Source organism: Colletotrichum jinshuiense, chromosome 2, assembly GCF_051148585.1.
Source record: "Colletotrichum jinshuiense chromosome 2, complete sequence".
In the NCBI taxonomy this organism is placed as follows: domain Eukaryota; kingdom Fungi; phylum Ascomycota; class Sordariomycetes; order Glomerellales; family Glomerellaceae; genus Colletotrichum; species Colletotrichum jinshuiense.
This window is the reverse complement of record NC_139309.1, coordinates 4,263,644-4,282,298: the sequence shown is the minus strand read 5'-3', so window position 1 is coordinate 4,282,298 and position 18,655 is coordinate 4,263,644. Positions and strand designations below refer to the sequence as shown.

Here is an 18,655-nt window from a genome sequence, read left to right as displayed (position 1 = left end):
ATGAAGTTCTCACACAGCATTCAGTTTAATGCTGTTCCAGATTGGAGCAGCCATTATATTGCGTATAGCAATCTCAAGAAGCTGTGAGTAGTCAATGCCTTTCTCGACGGTGCGCCAAGGCCTCTGGTAACTAAAACGTCGTTATAGGATTTACCAGCTCGAGAAAACCGTCCACCAAACAACCTCCGGCGACGCTGAATCGAGACCCCTCATTCACAATGAAGAACCCGAAGATGTCTTTAGCCGTGCGCTTGGCGTAGAGTTGGAGAAGATTTGCTCCTTCTACGTGTCTAAAGAAGGCGAGCTTCTCGACGAGGTCAACCAGCTATTGGGTGACGTCGGCAATCACTCTTCAGAAGACGAGGAGAATGGCGACGAACCGAGGCGGTCATTCGGCAGCGGGTACCGTCCAGGGCTATCGGGGTCAAACGGGAGGAGGAGGTCCGTCTCCATTGATGGTAACATGGAAGACAGCGACGATGATGAGGATGACGACGAAACAACCGGTCTTACGAAGAGTCGGTCTAGTCTTGGCGGCGGTAGACGCAAGACGGCCCCGAATCTTGGGCAATCGGCGACAGAGCTGACGGCGTCGACCGAATTGACGTTGACAAGGTCACTGCGGCGGTACAGCACCACCCACGACGATATGCCGGATCAGTCTTATCTGTATTCTTCGGGCATCATGCTCAAGAAGCGCATCATCAGTCTCTACGTCTCCCTCTGTGAACTCAAGTCGTACGTCCAACTGAACAGGACGGGGTTCAGGAAGGTGTTGAAAAAGTTCGACAAGATTTTGGATAAGGAACTGCGGCCCAAGTACATGAGCGTACACGTCGACTCCGCGTACCCCTTCAAAGCGGAGAACATAAAGACGATAGAGGAGAATATCTCCAAGATGGAAAAGGCGTACGCCGAAATTGTCACGCAGGGCGACGAGGGACTTGCCAAGCGGGATCTTCGGTCTCATCTTCGAGAGCATGTTGTATGGGAGCGTAACACTGTCTGGCGAGATATGATTGGTATGGAACGTCGCGCAGAGGCTGCCAGCTTGGGTAGAACACTCTTAGGCAGGGACGGGATGCCAGGAGCAAGGCGACTTCAAGGTGATGACGAGCTTGCCCCCGTGACCAAGGAAGTGGTGACTCCTGTCGGTCGTTTCGTCGTTCCAACATGGGTTGCCAGCACACCACTGCTCACTCTTCTGATCTCGGTGGCCGTCTTCTTCCTGCTCCTCTACCTTCCTATTATGGAGAAGCCTGAGCAACAGAACTGTTTGGCTTTGCTCGTGTTCGTCAGCATTCTCTGGGCTACCGAGGTGAGTTTCCCATGTATAGCCTGGAGGATAACGATGCTAACCTAAACACAGGCGATTCCATTGTTTGTCACGTCGCTTATGATACCCTTCCTCTGCGTCGTTTTGACCGTCGTTCGCTCTGAAGAAAAGCCCCACAAGAGACTTGACGCAAAGGCTACTACAGCCTACATTTTCTCGGCGATGTGGACGCCCGTCATCATGCTTCTGCTGGGTGGTTTCACGCTGGCAGCGGCTCTGTCGAAGTGCAAGATTGACAAGCGTCTCGCGACATTCGTTCTTAGCAAGGCGGGCACCACTCCACGCACTGTTCTTATTGCCAATATGCTAGTCGCTGCATTTGCCAGCATGTTGATCAGCAATGTCGCTGCACCAGTCCTGTGCTTCTCTATCATCGAGGTCAGTTGTCCTGCTTGTCTTCCCAATAGCAACATCATGCTAACGTAGATTCCAGCCGATGCTGCGGACTCTGCCTTCTGAGTCAAACATGTCCAAAGCTGTCATTATGGGCATTGCACTAGCATCCAATATCGGCGGTATGCTGTCGCCGATTGCTTCGCCGCAGAACGTGGTAGCTATTGGCATCATGAAGCCCGCACCCACGTGGATTCAGTGGTTCTTCATTGTCATTCCAGTTGGCATTGTATCGCTGCTCATTATCTGGGTTCTGCTGTTGATTACCTTTCAACCTAGCAAGGGAACTACCATCTCTCCGATCCGCCCCGTCAAAGAGAAGTTCACTGGTATCCAATGGTTCGTGTCTATTGTCACAATTGTTACGATAGGACTTTGGTGCGGCAGTCATCAATTAGAATCTGTCTTCGGCGACATGGGTGTGATTGCCATCATCCCCATCGTCCTCTTTTTCGGAATTGGCATTCTGACCAAGGAAGACTTTAACAACTTCCCATGGACTATCATCATCCTGGCGGCCGGGGGCTTGTCCCTGGGTAAGGCTGTCAAGTCATCCGGTCTTCTGCATACTGTTGCTGGGGTGGTTTCCAAGGGGGTTGAGGGAATGAGCCTTTACGGAGTTCTGGTTGTCTTCTCCGCGCTCATCCTCGTCATCGCTACCTTTATTAGCCACACGGTTGCAGCACTTATCATCCTGCCATTGGTGTTTGACGTCGGCACCAGCATGGATGAACCTCACCCGAACCTGCTGGTTATGGGCGGTGTTTTGATGTGCAGCGCCGCCATGGGTCTGCCCACTAGCGGTTTCCCCAATATGAGTAAGTCTTGCCCTCAACATCAGGCACCATTGTTTGCTAACCATGTACACAGCTGCTATCATGAAGGAGGACTCGACAGGCCAGCGGTACCTCAGAGTGAAGCATTTCATCAGCCGAGGTGTCCCCAGCAGTATTCTTACGCTGCTCGTAGTTGTGTCGATGGGTTATGGTCTGATGAGGGTGGCTGGACTCGATTGAGAGCTGTCTACCGTACAACAATCCTATGCCCGATCACTTGTTCGCATTGCTTCCCATTGGTCCTTCGCTAGTAGTACATTTTTTAGGCTTTGAATTTATTCGTAGAAGGAGTGCGAGATTACGGAGACTTTGTTATTTGGTATGGAACATAGACGGACGAGTCTATTTGAATAGAATATACTGGGCTTTTGTGTTTTGTTGACTGCTCTGTCAGGTGGAGACAGGGTTGAACATTAGAATAGTATAGCAAATTGTTTACTGAAAAGAGAAACCATTTACTCTTCTCTTAGTCTAAAAGTTTTTCCACGCCTGTGGTTCACGATATGGTGATAGGCAGCCGTCAAATTGAACATTGATGAATGTCTTCTTAGAGTTGAAAATAAGCTGCATCGATGCATGTGACCGACGTGCTGCAAATCCCGGCGTCCCCAACAACCAATCAGCAGCTGTTCCCAGCCCAAGCTGAAGGAGGTGGGGGCGAGCTGCTTCAAGCGGAAGGGTAGCAGCCACACTAGTCCGGATTGGGGGAGGAGGAAAGAGGTCATCGGCTCCCTTGTGGAGTCTTCGCCCTGACGTACCGCCGTCTGGCGCACTTTCGCCCAGCCATACCCGAACCGACACTGAAGCTCAACAACCATTCCTGCGCGCCGTCATGACCGCACCTTGATTACCTTGACAACTCGGCGCACTTTCGACAAACTACCCTCCTGATGAGGGCTTACTGAAAAGATCTCATATTCGCCTTGCGGCTGGCAGTCGCCATGCTCTCAGCATTCACAGCTCGGCCGATCATTGAGCTAAAGCAACGGGATAAGTCCAAGATTGAGACAATCCTCGCGCATGGTTCGTTCTCTTGAAGTCACCACTGTCTGCAATGACAATTTATCTAACGATATCTCAGGCGATCGCGTTTTTGTCGGCCTCAACAGCGGCGCCCTTCGCATCTACCGTCTGAACGATTTACCACCGACACCGACCGAGGCCAATGGCTCCCAACCCTCCGCGACGAGCCCGCCGAAAGTGGCCAACGACTCTCAACCACCCCAACAACCAAAAAAGCCTACAGATCTACTTCGCGAAGTAGATAAGTTCTCGACTAGGGCGGTCGAGCAGCTTGCCGTCATTAAAGAAGCCAACACCCTTGTCTCTCTGTCCAACTACTATGTTTCCCTTCACGACCTTGGGACTTACGACCCACTGGAGACACTTTCGCGAACGAAGAACGCCACATGCTTTGCTGTAACATCAAATATAGTCAAGGATGCTGCCACCGGGATACCGGAGATTATCAGCCGCCTGGCAGTAGCTGTTCGTCGCCGGCTCCTGCTATGGAGTTGGCACGATGGCGAATTGAGCGCCGATGTCGGGGAGGTTACGCTACCGGAATCGATTCGAACTGTGACTTGGGCCAGTGCAACAAAGATTGTCTGTGGAATGAACGCGGGGTATGTGATGGTCGATGTGGTCACCCATGAGGTTGAGGATATCAATAGCCCTGGGTCCGCGGCATCAGGTGGACAAGTCAGCCGGTTTGGGGCAGTCAGCAGTGCTGGCATGGGCTATATGGGCCTAGGAGGATACATGCCAAAACCTCTGGCTGCAAAGCTGGCCGAAGGCGAGCTATTGCTAGCCAAGGACATCAACAGCATGTTCATCACCGATGAAGGCAAACCAGTTGAAAAACGACAAATCCCGTGGCAATCGGCCCCGGAACAGATTGGATACTCATACCCTTACATTTTAGCATTGCAAGCACCGTCCAAGGGCTCCTTAGAAGTAAGGAATCCGGAGACTTTGTCTCTATTGCAGACCGTCCCGCTCCCAGGCGCCGCGCAACTGCACTTTCCACCGCCCAACCTTAGCCTTGCACATGCAGGTAAGGGGTTCCATATTTCGAGCGACCGCTGTGTGTGGAAAATGGGCGCTACAGACTACGATTCGCAAATTGACGAGCTGGTGGAAAAGGGCAAATTCGATGAAGCCGTCAGCATTCTGAATATGTTGGAGGACGCTCTTCTTCGGAACAAGACGGAGACTCTACGGGAAGTCAAGATGCTGAAGGCTGAGATGCTTTTCAAGCAGAAGAAATTTTATGACTCGATGGACTTGTTCAACGAAAACGACGTTCACGCCCCGCCAGAGCGAGTACTGAAGCTTTTCCCGCCTTCAATAGCGGGAGAGATGTCCGGATGGGCGCACGGTGTACAGCAAGAAGAATCGGGCAGCGACGAGAAAGAAGGCGAGGAGGAGCCCCAGGAGAAGACAAACGGTGACAAATCTACCAAAGACGATGCTGCTGAGACGCCCTCATCCCCGGCAAAAGGTGGCGTCGGCTTTGCTAAGCTGTTCATGGGACATCGAAAACCTGTGCAACCCGATGCAGCCTCAATCGCATCCAAGAAGGACACAACAGATGTTGAAGAGACTGCAAACGGCGGGGGTAAACCAGCAGAGAACCGGCCTCTGGAAGGGGATGACCTTATACTTGCTGTCAAGTCGTTGGCTGGCTACCTTGTGGGGACGAGGACGCGCCTGCAGCGGGTTATTGACCCAAGCACCGGCAAGCTGAAACGGTCGAATACAAACGGGTCTACTGAGGAGGCAATGAAGAGCTTCATGTCAGGGTCGCATGATGAAGAGTCAGGAAGCCAGTTGGAGGGAGAGTTGCAGAGAACATCCAGGATGGTCGACACAGCTCTGTTCCAAAGCTACATGATGACGAGCCCAGCGCTGGCCGGGCCTCTCTTCCGCCTTCCCAACTTTTGCGACCCGGATGTCGTGAACGAAGCATTGCTCGCACACAGCAGATATAATGAGCTGGTGGATTTCTTTAGTGGCAAAAAGCTTCATTCCCAGGCGCTGGAACTGCTCAAGCGCTTTGGAACCGCTGAGAAACCTGACGAGGCCGCACCAGGCTTACACGGACCTCAGCGGACGGTGGTGTACCTACAGAGTCTGCCGCCATCAGAGATCGATCTCATTCTACAATACTCAGAATGGACGCTGAGAGCGGACCCAAAGCTGGCTATGGAGGTCTTCATTGCCGACTCTGAGAATGCCGAGACTTTGCCTCGCAGCCGGGTCGCGCGCTTCCTAGGAGGCATTGATCCTGGACTAGAAGTTCAATATCTGGAGCACATCATCAATGAGCTTGACGAATCAACACCGGACTTCCACAACCGTTTGGTAGAGCTGTTCATCAAACAATTGAAGGGGAAGAAGCGGAATGATGAATGGGACGCGGAAATGGAGCGGTTTGTACTGTTTCTCAAAACCAGCGGGCAATACAGTCTCATCAAGGCATTTGGACTTATCCCCCGCGACGGTATGCTAAAGCCCCTCCTGCTCCTTTGCCGACTTCCGGGCGACTGACGTGAAGCAGATCCTGCCTTCTATGAGGCACAGGCCATTGTGCTTAGCAGTATGGGCTCGCACAAGCAGGCTTTGGAAATCTACGTCTTTAAGATGAAAAACTACGCCAAAGCTGAAGAGTAGGTTTGATACTCTCGCGAGATGACGGATACGGGCTAACCATGCAGGTATTGTAACTTGGTGCACAAGTCGAAAGACTCTAGACCCTCGTCCCCGGATCAGTCGCGGCGGCCTGCATCGGCAGATGACTCAGAAGACTCGATTCCTTCCATTTACCATACACTTCTATCGTTGTACCTCACGCCGCCACCGCCTCATAAAATAGCTCACGACCCGGCTCTCGAGCTGCTCTCTAAACATGGATCGCGCCTGCCAGCAGCCTCAACACTCTCTCTCATTCCCGACGACCTCCCTGTCCGAGACCTCGAATCGTATTTCCGAGGCAGGATTCGGTCTGCGAACAGCGTTGTGAACGAATCGCGCATAGTGGCTCGACTGCGTGATACAGAGCTGGTATCATCTCAAGCACTATTGCTCCTCGGCGACGGCGTCCCCGGTGGCCAGGGCGGGCGCAACAGAAGGGTGGTTATTACAGAAGAGCGTCTCTGTGGTGTGTGCCACAAGAGGCTTGGCGGCAGCGTGGTGTCCGTTTTGCCGGATAACAACGTCGTCCACTATGGTTGCCTCAACAAGGCGGCGTCGCAGAGACCACAAAGTTCGCGGGCGGGGAGTTGGGCTCGAAGGTTTTCGTGATTAGGATGCGCTGGTCTTGGCGTGTGGTGTGGTTTCTCTTCGTACATATTGGTAATTGCATAGCCTGGGTAGGGAGCAGCAGCATGATACAGCAATACCCCGTATATAGGTGGCAAGAATGTACGATGTTACTCTGAACGAGGCGTCCCGTGTAGCAGCTCAGTCATCGTTGGGAGGTGCCTCCTCGCCGTAGTTCTCCTCCTCAAGTGCCTCGTCGACGGCAGCCTTGGGGACGGCGCCGCTCTTGCTGGCCTCCCTAGCCTTGTCCTCCTCCATGCGTGCAGTGAGCTCCCTGTTGATGTTCTCCTGGGCAGCGTTGATGGACTTGCGCAGTGCGTTGAGGTACGCTGCCTTGTCGCTGGCGCCGGAGGATGGCGGGGCAGGGATAGATTCGGAGAAGGAGAAGGGCTCGTTGGTGGGAGACTTGTAGGTGGCCGAGAACTGGAAAGCCGGAGCTGAGGCGCCGTTTGATTCTGCCATGGTTGAGTCGGCCTGTCACGGTTTCGCAAATTGGACGGGGACGATGTGAGATGGAAGACAAGGATCGTGTGTTGCGGAATGAATGCGGTCGTGATGTGCGCGGGGGAAAAAAATTATGACGAAAACCGAGTGGTGCGGCTCGTTGGGTTTGGTTTGGAAGGCGGCCCCCCATTCCAGTATCCAAAGCCAATGTTCCGCTGAAGATGGGGACCTGGGACACTGCGGGGTCGATTACACTAGCCCAGCCCCCAACCCACCTCAACAGCCCAGTCAGGCCAGGGTCGCAACCCGCGGCGCGTCAGTGGGAAACAAGGGGCTGGCGGTGGGGGGGGGAAGGCTCCCTAGGTGACGGATTCTATTCCTTGGTTGGTACAGAGCACAGGACATGCTAATCTGGCGGCCAGGACTTTGCCCGGCTGGGGGGTTGGAACATTGGACAAGGAGGTCTCTGCAAATGGTGAATTTGCCGCGGCCGCTCACCGTAGTCGAAACCTCCGCCCGCCTCCTTGGCAACCGACTCGATAGCCCGCATCCGCGCACCGAAATCAGTGGAGTGCTGCGGCTGGCGACTGATAGGTAGTGCGTCCAACGTACACTACTTCGCAGATTACCTTATTCAGCTGGAGGGCAGCGGTCCTGATCCTGCCTGTCCTTGTCTACCTCGCGCAATTCATTACTCTTTCACAACCACCCTACTCCCTCCCTCATCTCGTATTTCTCGACTCTCTCGCATCACCACTCTTCCAATCTCCTTTGGCCACCCATTTCCCTCCCCTTGGGCTGCACCGACCGGACGAACAACCTTCACAACCACCCCTCCCATCGCCGACCGTTACCTGCAGAAACCAAACAGAACAGCGCTTCAGAGTCCTCAGCCGATCTCGAGTCGTCCGAAGCTCCAAGATGTAACAGACCCCTAACACATCCACGACAATGCAACCAGCACGACCCCCGCCCCGAGCGCCGGGCAGCTTTAGCCCTCTCCCGGGCTCGACAGCCTCCAATGCAATGCCGCCGCAGCGTCCACGACCGCCTGCCCGCGCCGAGTCGTCATCAAGCGAAGAGAGTCTCTCCATTCACTTTGTCAAGCCACGAGCTCACGCCCCGAGCGCACCCACCGCAAACTCTGGGACCCCGATTTATGCCCAGTTTACGAATCAGGCCAACTCAAGCACGGCGAGCCTGCAGAACTTTTCGCGGCCGACTGCCCAGCGATCAGGCACCACGCCCGGAGGACCAGTAGGTCCTGGCTCGGGAGGAGGAAACGAACCAAGCGTCAGTGTGAGCGCAGCCGCTGCAGCCCGCACAGCGAGCCCCTTGACGAAAGGACATTCAAGGAAACACAGCCAGACACCTGGTCTGTTCGACTCAACTCTGCCGTCGACGAGCACTTCGAACCTGTCCCAGGTGGGCATGTCACAACCCTACGCCAACTCATCTTCCACACACCAACATCCGAGCCCCGCCCTTTCAGCGAGCCAGATCGCGGCGCAGGCAGCATTTCAACATCAAAATAGCCAGCAACATCAGCAGTTACAGCACGTCCGGCAGCGATCACAGACCGTCCCGAACCCGGCGAACGGAGACGGCGACAACGTGAGGAGGGGGAGCAGCGGAAAGGGCCCACTCAGCCCGCCTATGCTAAGCCTCACCGAGGCAAGCGGACCACGAGAGAGCGGTTTTGGGAACCAAGGATACCACAACGGCCTTCTGGGAAGCCGTTCGGCCGCCGCGACCACAGCCGCCAACGCAGCGTTCCCACGATCAGGGCAGTCCTCGCCAGGTCTGCCGCCATCGCAACACAGTCCCGGCCACCCTCCACCACAATTGATCCCGGATCCGAAACCGGCGAAGCCAGAAAAGTCCAAGGTAAAGCTCTTCTCGCGCCCGGTGAAGATCGGCACCAAGGGCGACCCCAAAGACAAACCTCTCCCTAGCCCGAGCAAGATCGGCAGCGCTCTCGCATCATTGCAGCGCGGGAATTTCAGCACCACCAGCTTGATCGATACCAGTGGTCAGTCTATCTACAACCTCAATAACTCGTCGTCGGCCACCGTTCGCGCAGTGCCCGAGACGCCCACCATGGAGAAGGAGGGGAAGGAAAAGGAAAAGAAGCATCATTTCTTGTCGCGGCAGAAGCATAAGCTCAAGGATGATTACCACCTCCCGTTGTCGTCTGCATCAAGCAATTCGAAACCGACAGACCCCAGCGCCCCGTCAAGCTTGTACAATTTCAACTTGCCCCCTAGCCCAGCTCCAACTGCAACGTCGTTTGGCAAGGCGCGGCGGGACAAGAAGACTGAAAAGGAGGGCAGCAACCTCAGTATCGAGTCGAGCTCACTTCCTTCAGAATGGCCAGGACCAAGCAGCCTACCGACTTTGACGCATCAGTCGTCATATCTCTCCGAGCCAGTTGACGCAACCAAATACGGCCTCAACAGCATGGCACTTGACGATGCCTGGCCTTTCTTGAAGGCGAAAATGCTCGTCATATTCGAAGGTGAAGATTTGCGACAGCCGGTAGAGGACTTTAACCGGCTGGTAACCTTACATATACAATACTGCATTCAGCGCAGGTCGCCGAATATCATCCTGGAAGACTTGCGCGAACTTCTTGCGACCGGCTTTGCGTCCCTGGATCATACCCTCAGGCGCACGCAAGAAGACAAGGTCATACCGGCCCTCGTGGAGATGTGGCTCATTACCTACACCTCTATCTTGCCCTATATGCAGGCCGTTTTCCTACCCCTTGACCTTGAGTTCTCTGGCTGCGGCGTCCTTATGAACCCCGATCAATCTCGCGACTTCTGGGGCGGCGTCAAGGCAATACCGTCTTCTGACAACGCTTCATACGTCAGCCCTGCATCCGCAGTTCTTGACGTGCGCCGCATCGTCCTCAGGGCTTTCCGCGACATCGTCATCCTTCCCCGTTACGACTCCCTCAAAGCCATCTTCTCCCGTCTATCCCTCGAATTTCTTCCATCTTCGTTCGCCTCTCTGGCTCTCGCCTCCCCATTACCGGACCCGGCGCTCTCCTCCAGCCCCGCAGACAGCATGAGCATGATGCGTCCAGGCACAGCCATGAGCCTCGATCCGTCCGTCGCCAGCTATAACTCCAATGCGACGACACTTCTAGGTGATGGCGGCGGCGGCAGCGGCAGCGCGGGAGGAGGCGGGCGTAGCCGTGCCATCAGCAACGTCAGCTACGCCAGCGGTGGGAGCGACGGACAGGTTCGGCCGTTCACGCGCGAGCAGAACGTAGAGGACTCTAAGCAGGTCACCGAGATGGTGGGGCGCATGCTGCAGTGCATGAGCATCCTTGCCAGCGTCGGAGACGTAGCCGGGGACGGCAGCGACGAGGGGAACAAGAAGATGGAGGAGCTCTGTCGGCTGCTCAAGTTGAACTGGCTCGGCAGGGGACGTACAGGAAGGAACCGGAGGGGTATCGTTGGTGGCAGGCGGAGAGAGATTCCCGAGTCCATCAGAGAGGGTTTGCGTGTCGTTTAAAATGACTGGACTAGGGTGGTGGTGGTTTGTCTTACTCAAGGGCGTTTTCGGGCTGTAAGTACCCTCTGACGACGCAAATAACGCGGTGAATGGCTACGGCCTCCGTGACGGTGTTTTTTGGGGGAGGCTTTCATGAATTTTGGGGGCAGCGGGGATGCGGCAGGCTTTCTCTACGGTGTCTTCTTGGACACCAGCAACGACCACAGGATGGGAATGTGACTTTTGTGGCGTTTTCCGTCAAAAGTTGGTGAAGAGGATGTTGATTCCGAGCACCATGAGTTATGGGTAGATACGGCATACATACATACATAGGTTGGCAAGGATGAGAATTAAAACTGTCAAGGGAGCGAGGGATTCGTCCATATTGAGAGAGGCCGCCGGTCAGGCTGATTGAATCGTGAACTGCTCCTGGTTTGCTACATAGCTCGCCCGTCTTGGGACGAACTGGTCCGGATGTATGGATCATCATACCTGAGGCTCTCACTCCCGCATACGGCTGTTTTCATTGGGCTTTGGTCATTGAAGGAGACAACTGTGAGTATTTTGATGGGTCGTGGCCGAAGCCATGTGGGTTGGGTGAAGTCGGTTTGCTCCAGCTGTTGCGATTATACACCATCTCCTTACCCCCTTTTTTTCTGCTTTTTTTTTTTTTTTTGCCATCCCCAAATTCAAGACCAGTCAGTTGTCGGGACCAGGAGTGATCGGGTTTTAGAGCTCAGATTGAATCAAAGGGTTGTCTTTGTCCTCCCGCTGGGATGAGGGAACTGGCAGGTTTGAGACTTTTTTTCGCAAGTGCCGATGAGTCTCATCGAAAGCCACGTCTCGCTCGACCATCAACTTGCTGGATGAAAGCCGCCGCTAGTTTAAATAATACCCAATGCGACGCACATCCTAAACATGGGGTTAAGGATAGAAGTACACAAATCACGTGTTCACTAGATGAAGGAACCAGTTTCAGAACCATGCGTTTGAATTTTTGCTATTGCCATCGCAGCGTGTGAAGTTTGCGCAGCCGCCCACCATCCGGCCCAACACCGAACTAATAAGCTGATATTGGTAAACACCAAGAACTTAGTTCCACAAGCCAGACGCCCAGCAGTCTCGATGAAGACGACTCCAAATCCACATGAAATGGTTGTTTTCTGCTGATTACTTGTTAGCCATGGCCCACGTGAAATGATGGCAATAAAAGTAAATAATATGGTATTCAATCGGACATCCAAGGAAGTATTAAACCCTCATCTGTTACTTAAGACGCCATTAATGACACCGAAGAAATAAATCAACTGTGTCAAAAAGACGCCCGCCAAAGGCTCGTAGGCTGCAACTCGAGTGGAAACTGCGAATTCAGGTGGAAATTTCGTCATATTGATCGAGCAAGGGAGGTGATGAAGAGAAAAGTTAACTAACCTGTGCAATGAGGTGGGAAAATGAGTGCTGTTTCGGTTAGTCACGACGCGATGATAACCACATAGGGGTTGTTCAACATCTAAAGTATCTGGTTCACAAGTCAGCGCGGTGCTCTATCAAGTTCATGCTGATGAAATGTGAAAATGAAGTGTCAGACAGATTATACTGGCAAGTAACAGGTTCGCTTTGAGGGAACCCGAACAGACTAGGTTTCTTCATGGTCGATTCGGTTGGGAAAAGAAGACAATGTTTCTTGGGTGTCATCATTCGGAGTCGGGGCGAACGCAAAGAAAAAAATATTCTTACCTGATGATTGGGAGCTGGGAGCTGAGTATGGTGAGTGAGACGGGTTGAGCAAGAAGCAGATCTGCGCAATCACAGACAGGACTGCGCACTATCTTCCTGAGAGCTTAATTGAAGCCTGAAAACGTTGCTGTCACAAACGTTCCGGGGAGATGTTGCAGATCCTGCTGGTAGAGCGAGAAAGGGTTGTTGCCGAGAAGTGATGAAGAAGAAGACCTGACGTGCAGAGGAAGAGATTTTATACATGAGGCTCACGAAGAAAAAGGTGGAGACCAAGCTCTGAGAATTTTTTCTGGCACCCGTGCACGGCCCATGAGGCACGTGATAAGGACAACTAGGAATCTGGTCGGGTCCGAAAGATGAAAGTATTCTCACGTGACTCCTCTCGGAGATATTCGCCGTGATGCCGGTCCCACCGAAATTAGGTTAACCTAATTGGACCCTCCGTAAGTTCATGTCACCAGACGAAGAAGAAGCAGCGGGCAGGAAGTGAAGTGTCCGTCCGGGTGGTTCGGGGAACACGTGGTGACCATTGATGGAAGCAAAACCCAGCAAGAGTATGGCCAGGCCGACGCGATTCAAGCGCTGCCATTTTTGTCCATTTGTCATCTCAAGTCCATGGAGGCCTTTCAAAGGAAGTTGGGGAGAAGGAGTACGCCGAGTTGCAGCAAAAGCGTATCTGACTCCTGCCTCCTGCCTGCCGATGCTGCTACACTGCTTCACCCCTGAACGGGTATTGCTGAAGAAGCTTGTCTTGGTGCATAAAATGCTGATCGCAACCCTTCGCCGTTGCGCATACTTGCATATCCCGCATTTTTCTGGAGCTTCCCGCCACTCCATTCCGGCATATCCATGCGCGCCGTATCTTATAGTAACATAGCGTACCCTTCTACCAGGTCCGACCCACTACCCGGTCGAAGGAGCGGGTGGTTCCAGGCGCTCCAGCCTAACATTCTGGCAAGGTCGCCCGCCCACCTCACGCTCTCTGTCCCTGCTCTGTTCCTGTTCCCCCAGGCTCTCCTCGCTCGACCTCTACCTTATCCCGCCGCCTCGTTGTACCTCCGTGTGTGTCTCTTGATCGGCCTCAGGGTTTGGATTCGGTCGCGACTTGACGCCTCATCGTCTGCAACCTCTCTGCAACACCACATCAAGCCCCCCTATCCTCCCTCAAACACCCCTGGGCTCAACTCTTTAGTTTTTATTTCATTCTGCCGGGGCTCCGGACTCCTCTCGTCCTTTTTGGCTGAACACAGGCTCAACAAGCTGAGGACTCGGTTCCGCCGCCCGCTTGCGAAGGCCGACAGCTCAGTTCTTTGCTTGCGTCTCTGCGTCCTCCAGCCCAGCCTGCACCGCACACCCACCCACCCCCCAATCTCTCTCCCGCCTCCTACTAGTAAGACGGCGCCGGAAAGGCTTGTTTGCTGCGCTCGACGTGTGCAATAAAAATTGGGCATTCGAACAACCCGCTCCGAATGTCATCGACAGACGTCGATTGAAGCACGTCGTCCAACCCACGGGATTCCCACCTTGTTCGCTCGCTTTCGCTATCGCGCGACCATCGACACGTCTGCGTTATATCCATCCTTTCGATATTAACACGCATTTCCCGTCCTCTATCGCCACATCTTTGCCGACTCCCATATTTCCCCATCATCGGGCTCCTTGGTCACACCCACCCACCCCCCGACCTTCCTCCCGTTCTTTTTGTTTGTGGTCGCATCCCGACTGCTCTACCCAATACCCCCGTTGCCGTCACGCCGATCATCGATGCCTTTTCGGTCCCTAATTACCTGTTGACCCGACCTTTCGCATAAACGACTCCTATCGCAAACGATAACGCTAGTCGACCCGCCGCACCACGCGATTGAGGCCACTTCCCGCGTCTCGCGATTACCGACCCCATCGCTCTCGCGTCGCGCCATATCCAACTCCGCCCAACCCCCGTACCTTCGCCGCCGATTGCCGACATCGTCGAGCCAGATCACGTTTTGGTGCAGGCGCATGAGATAGTGCGGAGGGCAGAATCGTCGATATCCACGCTGTGGATCATCGACACGCGCTGAAGACATGATGACGAGTATGGGACCATCGTTCGCAGGTCATCCTGCCGGCATGCAACAACACCCAGGTGTTCCTGGGCACCCTATGGCCCAGGGCATGCCTCACAACCAAAGTCAGCAAGGCCCGCCGGGTGGAGGAATGCCTCACCAGATGCACATGGCGGTATCAGGGCCTGGTGGTCAGGTTAATCCAAATCAGTTGATGGGCGGTATGCCGCCGGGTGCTGGTGGTCCGAATGCTCACGCTCTACAGCATCTCAATCCTGCCCAAAACCCAATGTTCCAACAGAACCAGTTTGGTAACTGTACGTTGACTTCAGTTCGCTCAGTTGTGTGTGCCCCTACTGACCGACTTGTATAGTCCAAAACCCGGCCGCTATGGCGCATGCCACCCAGATCGCACAGCAGCGATTGTTCCAGCAGCAGCAACAGGCACGGCAAGCCCTCATGGCCCAGCAGGCTTTCAATGCGAATATGGCGGGCGTCAACGGCATGCCGATGGGCATGGGTCCCATGAACCCTATGAACGCAGCTCAACTCGCGGCGATGAGGCAGGGCATGCGGCCGGTAAATATGACATGCTCATGTTCGTATTCAAGATACTGACATGAGACTATAGCAGGGCCATAACCCCCAGGCACAGGCAATGTTGGCCCAGCAGATCGCCCTTCAGCAACAAGCTGTAGCGCAACAAAACCAGCAGATGCAACAGGGTCAACAGCCCGGCCAGCCGGTACAGATGAATCCTCAGCACCTGCAGAACCTCCAGCAGGCCCAGATGGCTGCTTCAATGCAGGCACAGCAGCAGCAGCAGGCACAGCAGGCGCAGCAGCAACAGCAGCAGCATCAGCAACAGCAGCAACAACAACAGCAGCAGCAGCAACATCAGCAGCAACAGCAGCAGCAGCAGCAGCAGCAACAACAACAGCAGCAGCAGCAGCAACAGCAGCAGCAACAGCAACAGCAGCAGCAGCAGCAGCAGCAGGGCCAGCAACCCCAAGGTCAACCGCAACAGCCGCAGCCGCAACCTCAGCAGACGCCTCATCAGACGCCGCAGCAACAACCTGCGCAGCCTGTCAATCTGCAATCTGCCGGTCAACCCACGCCGTCTCAGACTCCTGGCCCTGCTCAGAACCAGCAGCCGCAGCCTCCTCAAGTCCAAGCCCAGCCGCAAGGCCCTCCCCAGATGGCTCCCCAACCTGGCCAGCAGCAAATGAACCCCGCGCAGCAAGCTGCAGCCCAAGCTGCCGTTGCGAACGGCATGGCTCTGGCACAGCAAAGAAGGGAAGGAATGAAGGGGCACTGCTTGCTCAAGCTTATGCAGTTCAGCGAGCACTTGAGCGGTTTTCCGGTGAGTTAGGATATGGAAATTTACGTGAAACGCTTTACTAATGGAGAATGAAGGGATCCAAGGGCAAGGACGATTTGTCGTACTGGAATAACTTTGTCGCTCAATTCTTCTCCCCAAAGGGCGTGTTCCGGCATTCCGTCCACATTACCGACGTCGAAGATCAGGCGGACAAGCAATACGAGATTACATACCCTGCCCTCCCGCGATACTTCCACACGCACTTCGACAGTGGTGTGAAGAACATGCAATTGATCATGGAAAAGGGAACCACAGATCGGCCACTTCCAGGCGACGGCCACTGGATCGAGAACACCAAGTCCAGTCTCGTTTACTGGTTCGAGAGCGGTTCTCACGTATGTCGAATATGTCTCCATTAAAGATGTAATCACTAACTTTAGCGCAGCTCGTCGCGACCGGTACCGTCAGGGCTCACTTCGATGCGGAGCAGAAGATTGAGCTCTTCGAGTTCTTGACCAGCAATCACGAAGAATACATATCTCGAAAAGCCGCTATTGAGGCTGCGAAGCCCGTACATAACTGGGTCAAGGAATGGCACAAGGTCAACTCCCAAGATAGCAAAGCTTCGCCGGAGATGAGTAAGAAGGGCAAGGCCCGTCCCATGAAGTCTCCGCAAAATCCTCCGCCAGAAGCACTGGTGGATCTTCCGGAGTCGGCAGTTAAGAGCAGCATGGGTGTTACCGAAGCTGTCTTCCAATTCCTCGAGGTATGTGACAGCTCGTCATGCATGCGTGTGGATCTTCGGCACTAAAGATGACATGCAGATTGCTGAAGTGATCGGCCAAATGAACCCTCTATTCGCATTTTATCACACCCACCCCAACCTCGGCCCGTACGCTGCCCTGGAGCAGTATGTCGGCCAGATCAACGCCGCGCCACAGAACATGAATGGTCAGCCCATGCCTCAAGGCCCACGGACGCCTAGCTTTGGTCAGTTCCCTATGGGTGCAAGCCCTGCCCAGCCGCACATGCAGCTTCCTGGCTCGCCTCATATCACCGGCAGCCCTGCTCAGGGCCATATGCAAGCACCCGGCATGCAGATGCAGCAGAGCCAGCAAGGCACCAGCTCCAGCGGACCTAGTGCAAACACGTCTCCAGCTTCCAACAAGCGCAGACGCCCATCCGGTGTCAAAATGGAGGAGGATGGCTCAGCCCCTACCCCAGGCGGCCCCCAAGTGAACGGAGTCCAGAACAAGGGCAAGCCGCCTACGCCGCGGATGGCAAAGAGGATGAAGGGCAACCCGGCGTAAGCTGGGGGGTTGTCTTTGGACATCCAGGTTCTGCTCTAATATGAGTCCGGCTACCCAGGCTCAGTAATGCCTTTTTTATGTCATCATTATGCAGCATGGCGGCGTCTTAGTGCTTGGCTTTCCGGCTCTGGGATCTCAGGGCTGTTCACATGCGGGTGTTTGGCAAGCATTTCGGTCGTTCGGTGCTGGCTGGAAATCATACCCGCCACTGGTCATTTGTTCTCGTTTGGCATCCGAATCCCCCTTCTCGGTCATGCCTACGTGAAAAGCAGGCAAGTTCCTGCATGGGCGGATGGCGCGGCATCACCATTTGTCTACTGTGCAATGATGATGTGGCGCACAAGAGGACGCGCCTATCGCTGTCTAAGGGAAGCAAGGGCAGCAAGCTGTCGCCCGCCAAACGAGATGCGCAGAGGCTAATCAAGGCAACGAACGTTGTTCGCGTTCCTACTCCCTGTACGATATCATGCTCGACTACTGTCTAGCTGGGGCTCACTGTTTCGTGTTTTTGTCTCTCGGCCTGCTTTTTTTCCTTCCCCTCGAATCTCTCGATACGTCCACATACTCTTGTTGACGAGGAATTAGTCGGGAATGATGGTTCCAAAAATTAAAAAAAGAGGTTCTTGTGGAATTTCCTGGTGGAAAGTTTTCGGCGGCGGAGGGTGGTGTTTTGTCGGCGCAGTCGTTGCTGTTTTTATCTCACAAATACCTAGTCTCTTGTCGGAAAGGAAATATGCATACCCAGATCTTTGACAGGAAGTTGACCCGAACTTTGCCACGTTGTCTAATTGTGTTGTCTTGCTGCTCAAAGTATGAGAGAGATCTAATCGTAAGCTTTGCTATAAATATCCGGCCTTGTGGTTTTCGTTTTTCATCTTCTCGCCTTGGATCCTGCCTGCTCATGTTGCTTGGCCCACTTGAATTAGGTGCATTTGACGGACAAGCTTGGGCGCTGTTGCTTCAGTCCTGAAGGGGGGTATACCTACTGCCCTCTACGGGCAACTGTTTTCTCTGCTCGCAGGATTGCAGTACCGTTCAACTCCGGCATATGCATACTTCCCGCTGTGTGATTTATTTGCAAAGCTTCTCAACATTGGATCATCCGTATCACCCTGGTCAGAGATGTCTGCGCCCGGAAACGTTCAGCGGATCAGATCACTGTGTGGCTCTGTAGACCCAAGACGAGGATTCAGCTGAAGCATTGATTCGTGATGTATGATGATATCCCAAGGCGGTATGTGTTCACTTGTCAATATGAAGTTCCCAGACAAGAAACAGGCGGGGCAGGGCAAGAACAATTTCGGCAGGCGCAGACTCTACCGCAATGCCGACGTCAGAATAGAGCTACCATCACGATCTTGGACAGCAGCTGATTATGTGCCAATGATGCCGCTTCCACTTGAAAT

General features: G+C 54.1%; 5 protein-coding genes across 5 annotated transcripts; 4 read left to right on the top strand and 1 right to left on the bottom strand.

Annotated features, from left to right (window-relative positions):
- On the top strand, positions 1 to 2,745 carry EsH8_II_001111 (uncharacterized protein; the record flags this gene model as incomplete). Its single annotated transcript, XM_083264409.1, has 5 exons — positions 1 to 83; positions 148 to 1,318; positions 1,370 to 1,714; positions 1,770 to 2,547; positions 2,600 to 2,745. 5 exons carry the CDS (start codon positions 1 to 3, stop codon positions 2,743 to 2,745), a joined length of 2,523 nt encoding a protein of 840 aa, XP_083121731.1.
- Positions 2,746 to 3,506: 761 nt separating this feature from the next.
- On the top strand, positions 3,507 to 6,870 carry EsH8_II_001110 (SPX domain-containing protein; the record flags this gene model as incomplete). Its single annotated transcript, XM_083264408.1, has 4 exons — positions 3,507 to 3,588; positions 3,647 to 6,070; positions 6,128 to 6,236; positions 6,285 to 6,870. 4 exons carry the CDS (start codon positions 3,507 to 3,509, stop codon positions 6,868 to 6,870), a joined length of 3,201 nt encoding a protein of 1,066 aa, XP_083121730.1.
- A 159-nt stretch (positions 6,871 to 7,029) lies between these two features.
- On the bottom strand, positions 7,030 to 7,350 carry EsH8_II_001109 (uncharacterized protein; the record flags this gene model as incomplete). Its single annotated transcript, XM_083264407.1, has 1 exon — positions 7,030 to 7,350. The coding sequence occupies one exon, from the start codon at positions 7,348 to 7,350 to the stop codon at positions 7,030 to 7,032; it is 321 nt and encodes a 106-aa protein (XP_083121729.1).
- A 933-nt stretch (positions 7,351 to 8,283) lies between these two features.
- Positions 8,284 to 10,857, top strand: EsH8_II_001108 (HbrB-like-domain-containing protein; the record flags this gene model as incomplete). The annotated part of the gene is made up of 1 exon (XM_083264406.1): positions 8,284 to 10,857. One exon carries the CDS (start codon positions 8,284 to 8,286, stop codon positions 10,855 to 10,857), a length of 2,574 nt encoding a protein of 857 aa, XP_083121728.1.
- Positions 10,858 to 14,637: 3,780 nt separating this feature from the next.
- EsH8_II_001107 (LIM-domain binding protein-domain-containing protein) lies at positions 14,638 to 17,249 on the top strand (the record flags this gene model as incomplete). Its single annotated transcript, XM_083264405.1, has 6 exons — positions 14,638 to 14,935; positions 14,992 to 15,197; positions 15,250 to 15,981; positions 16,035 to 16,334; positions 16,385 to 16,705; positions 16,764 to 17,249. 6 exons carry the CDS (start codon positions 14,638 to 14,640, stop codon positions 17,247 to 17,249), a joined length of 2,343 nt encoding a protein of 780 aa, XP_083121727.1.
- Positions 17,250 to 18,655: the final 1,406 nt, after the last annotated feature.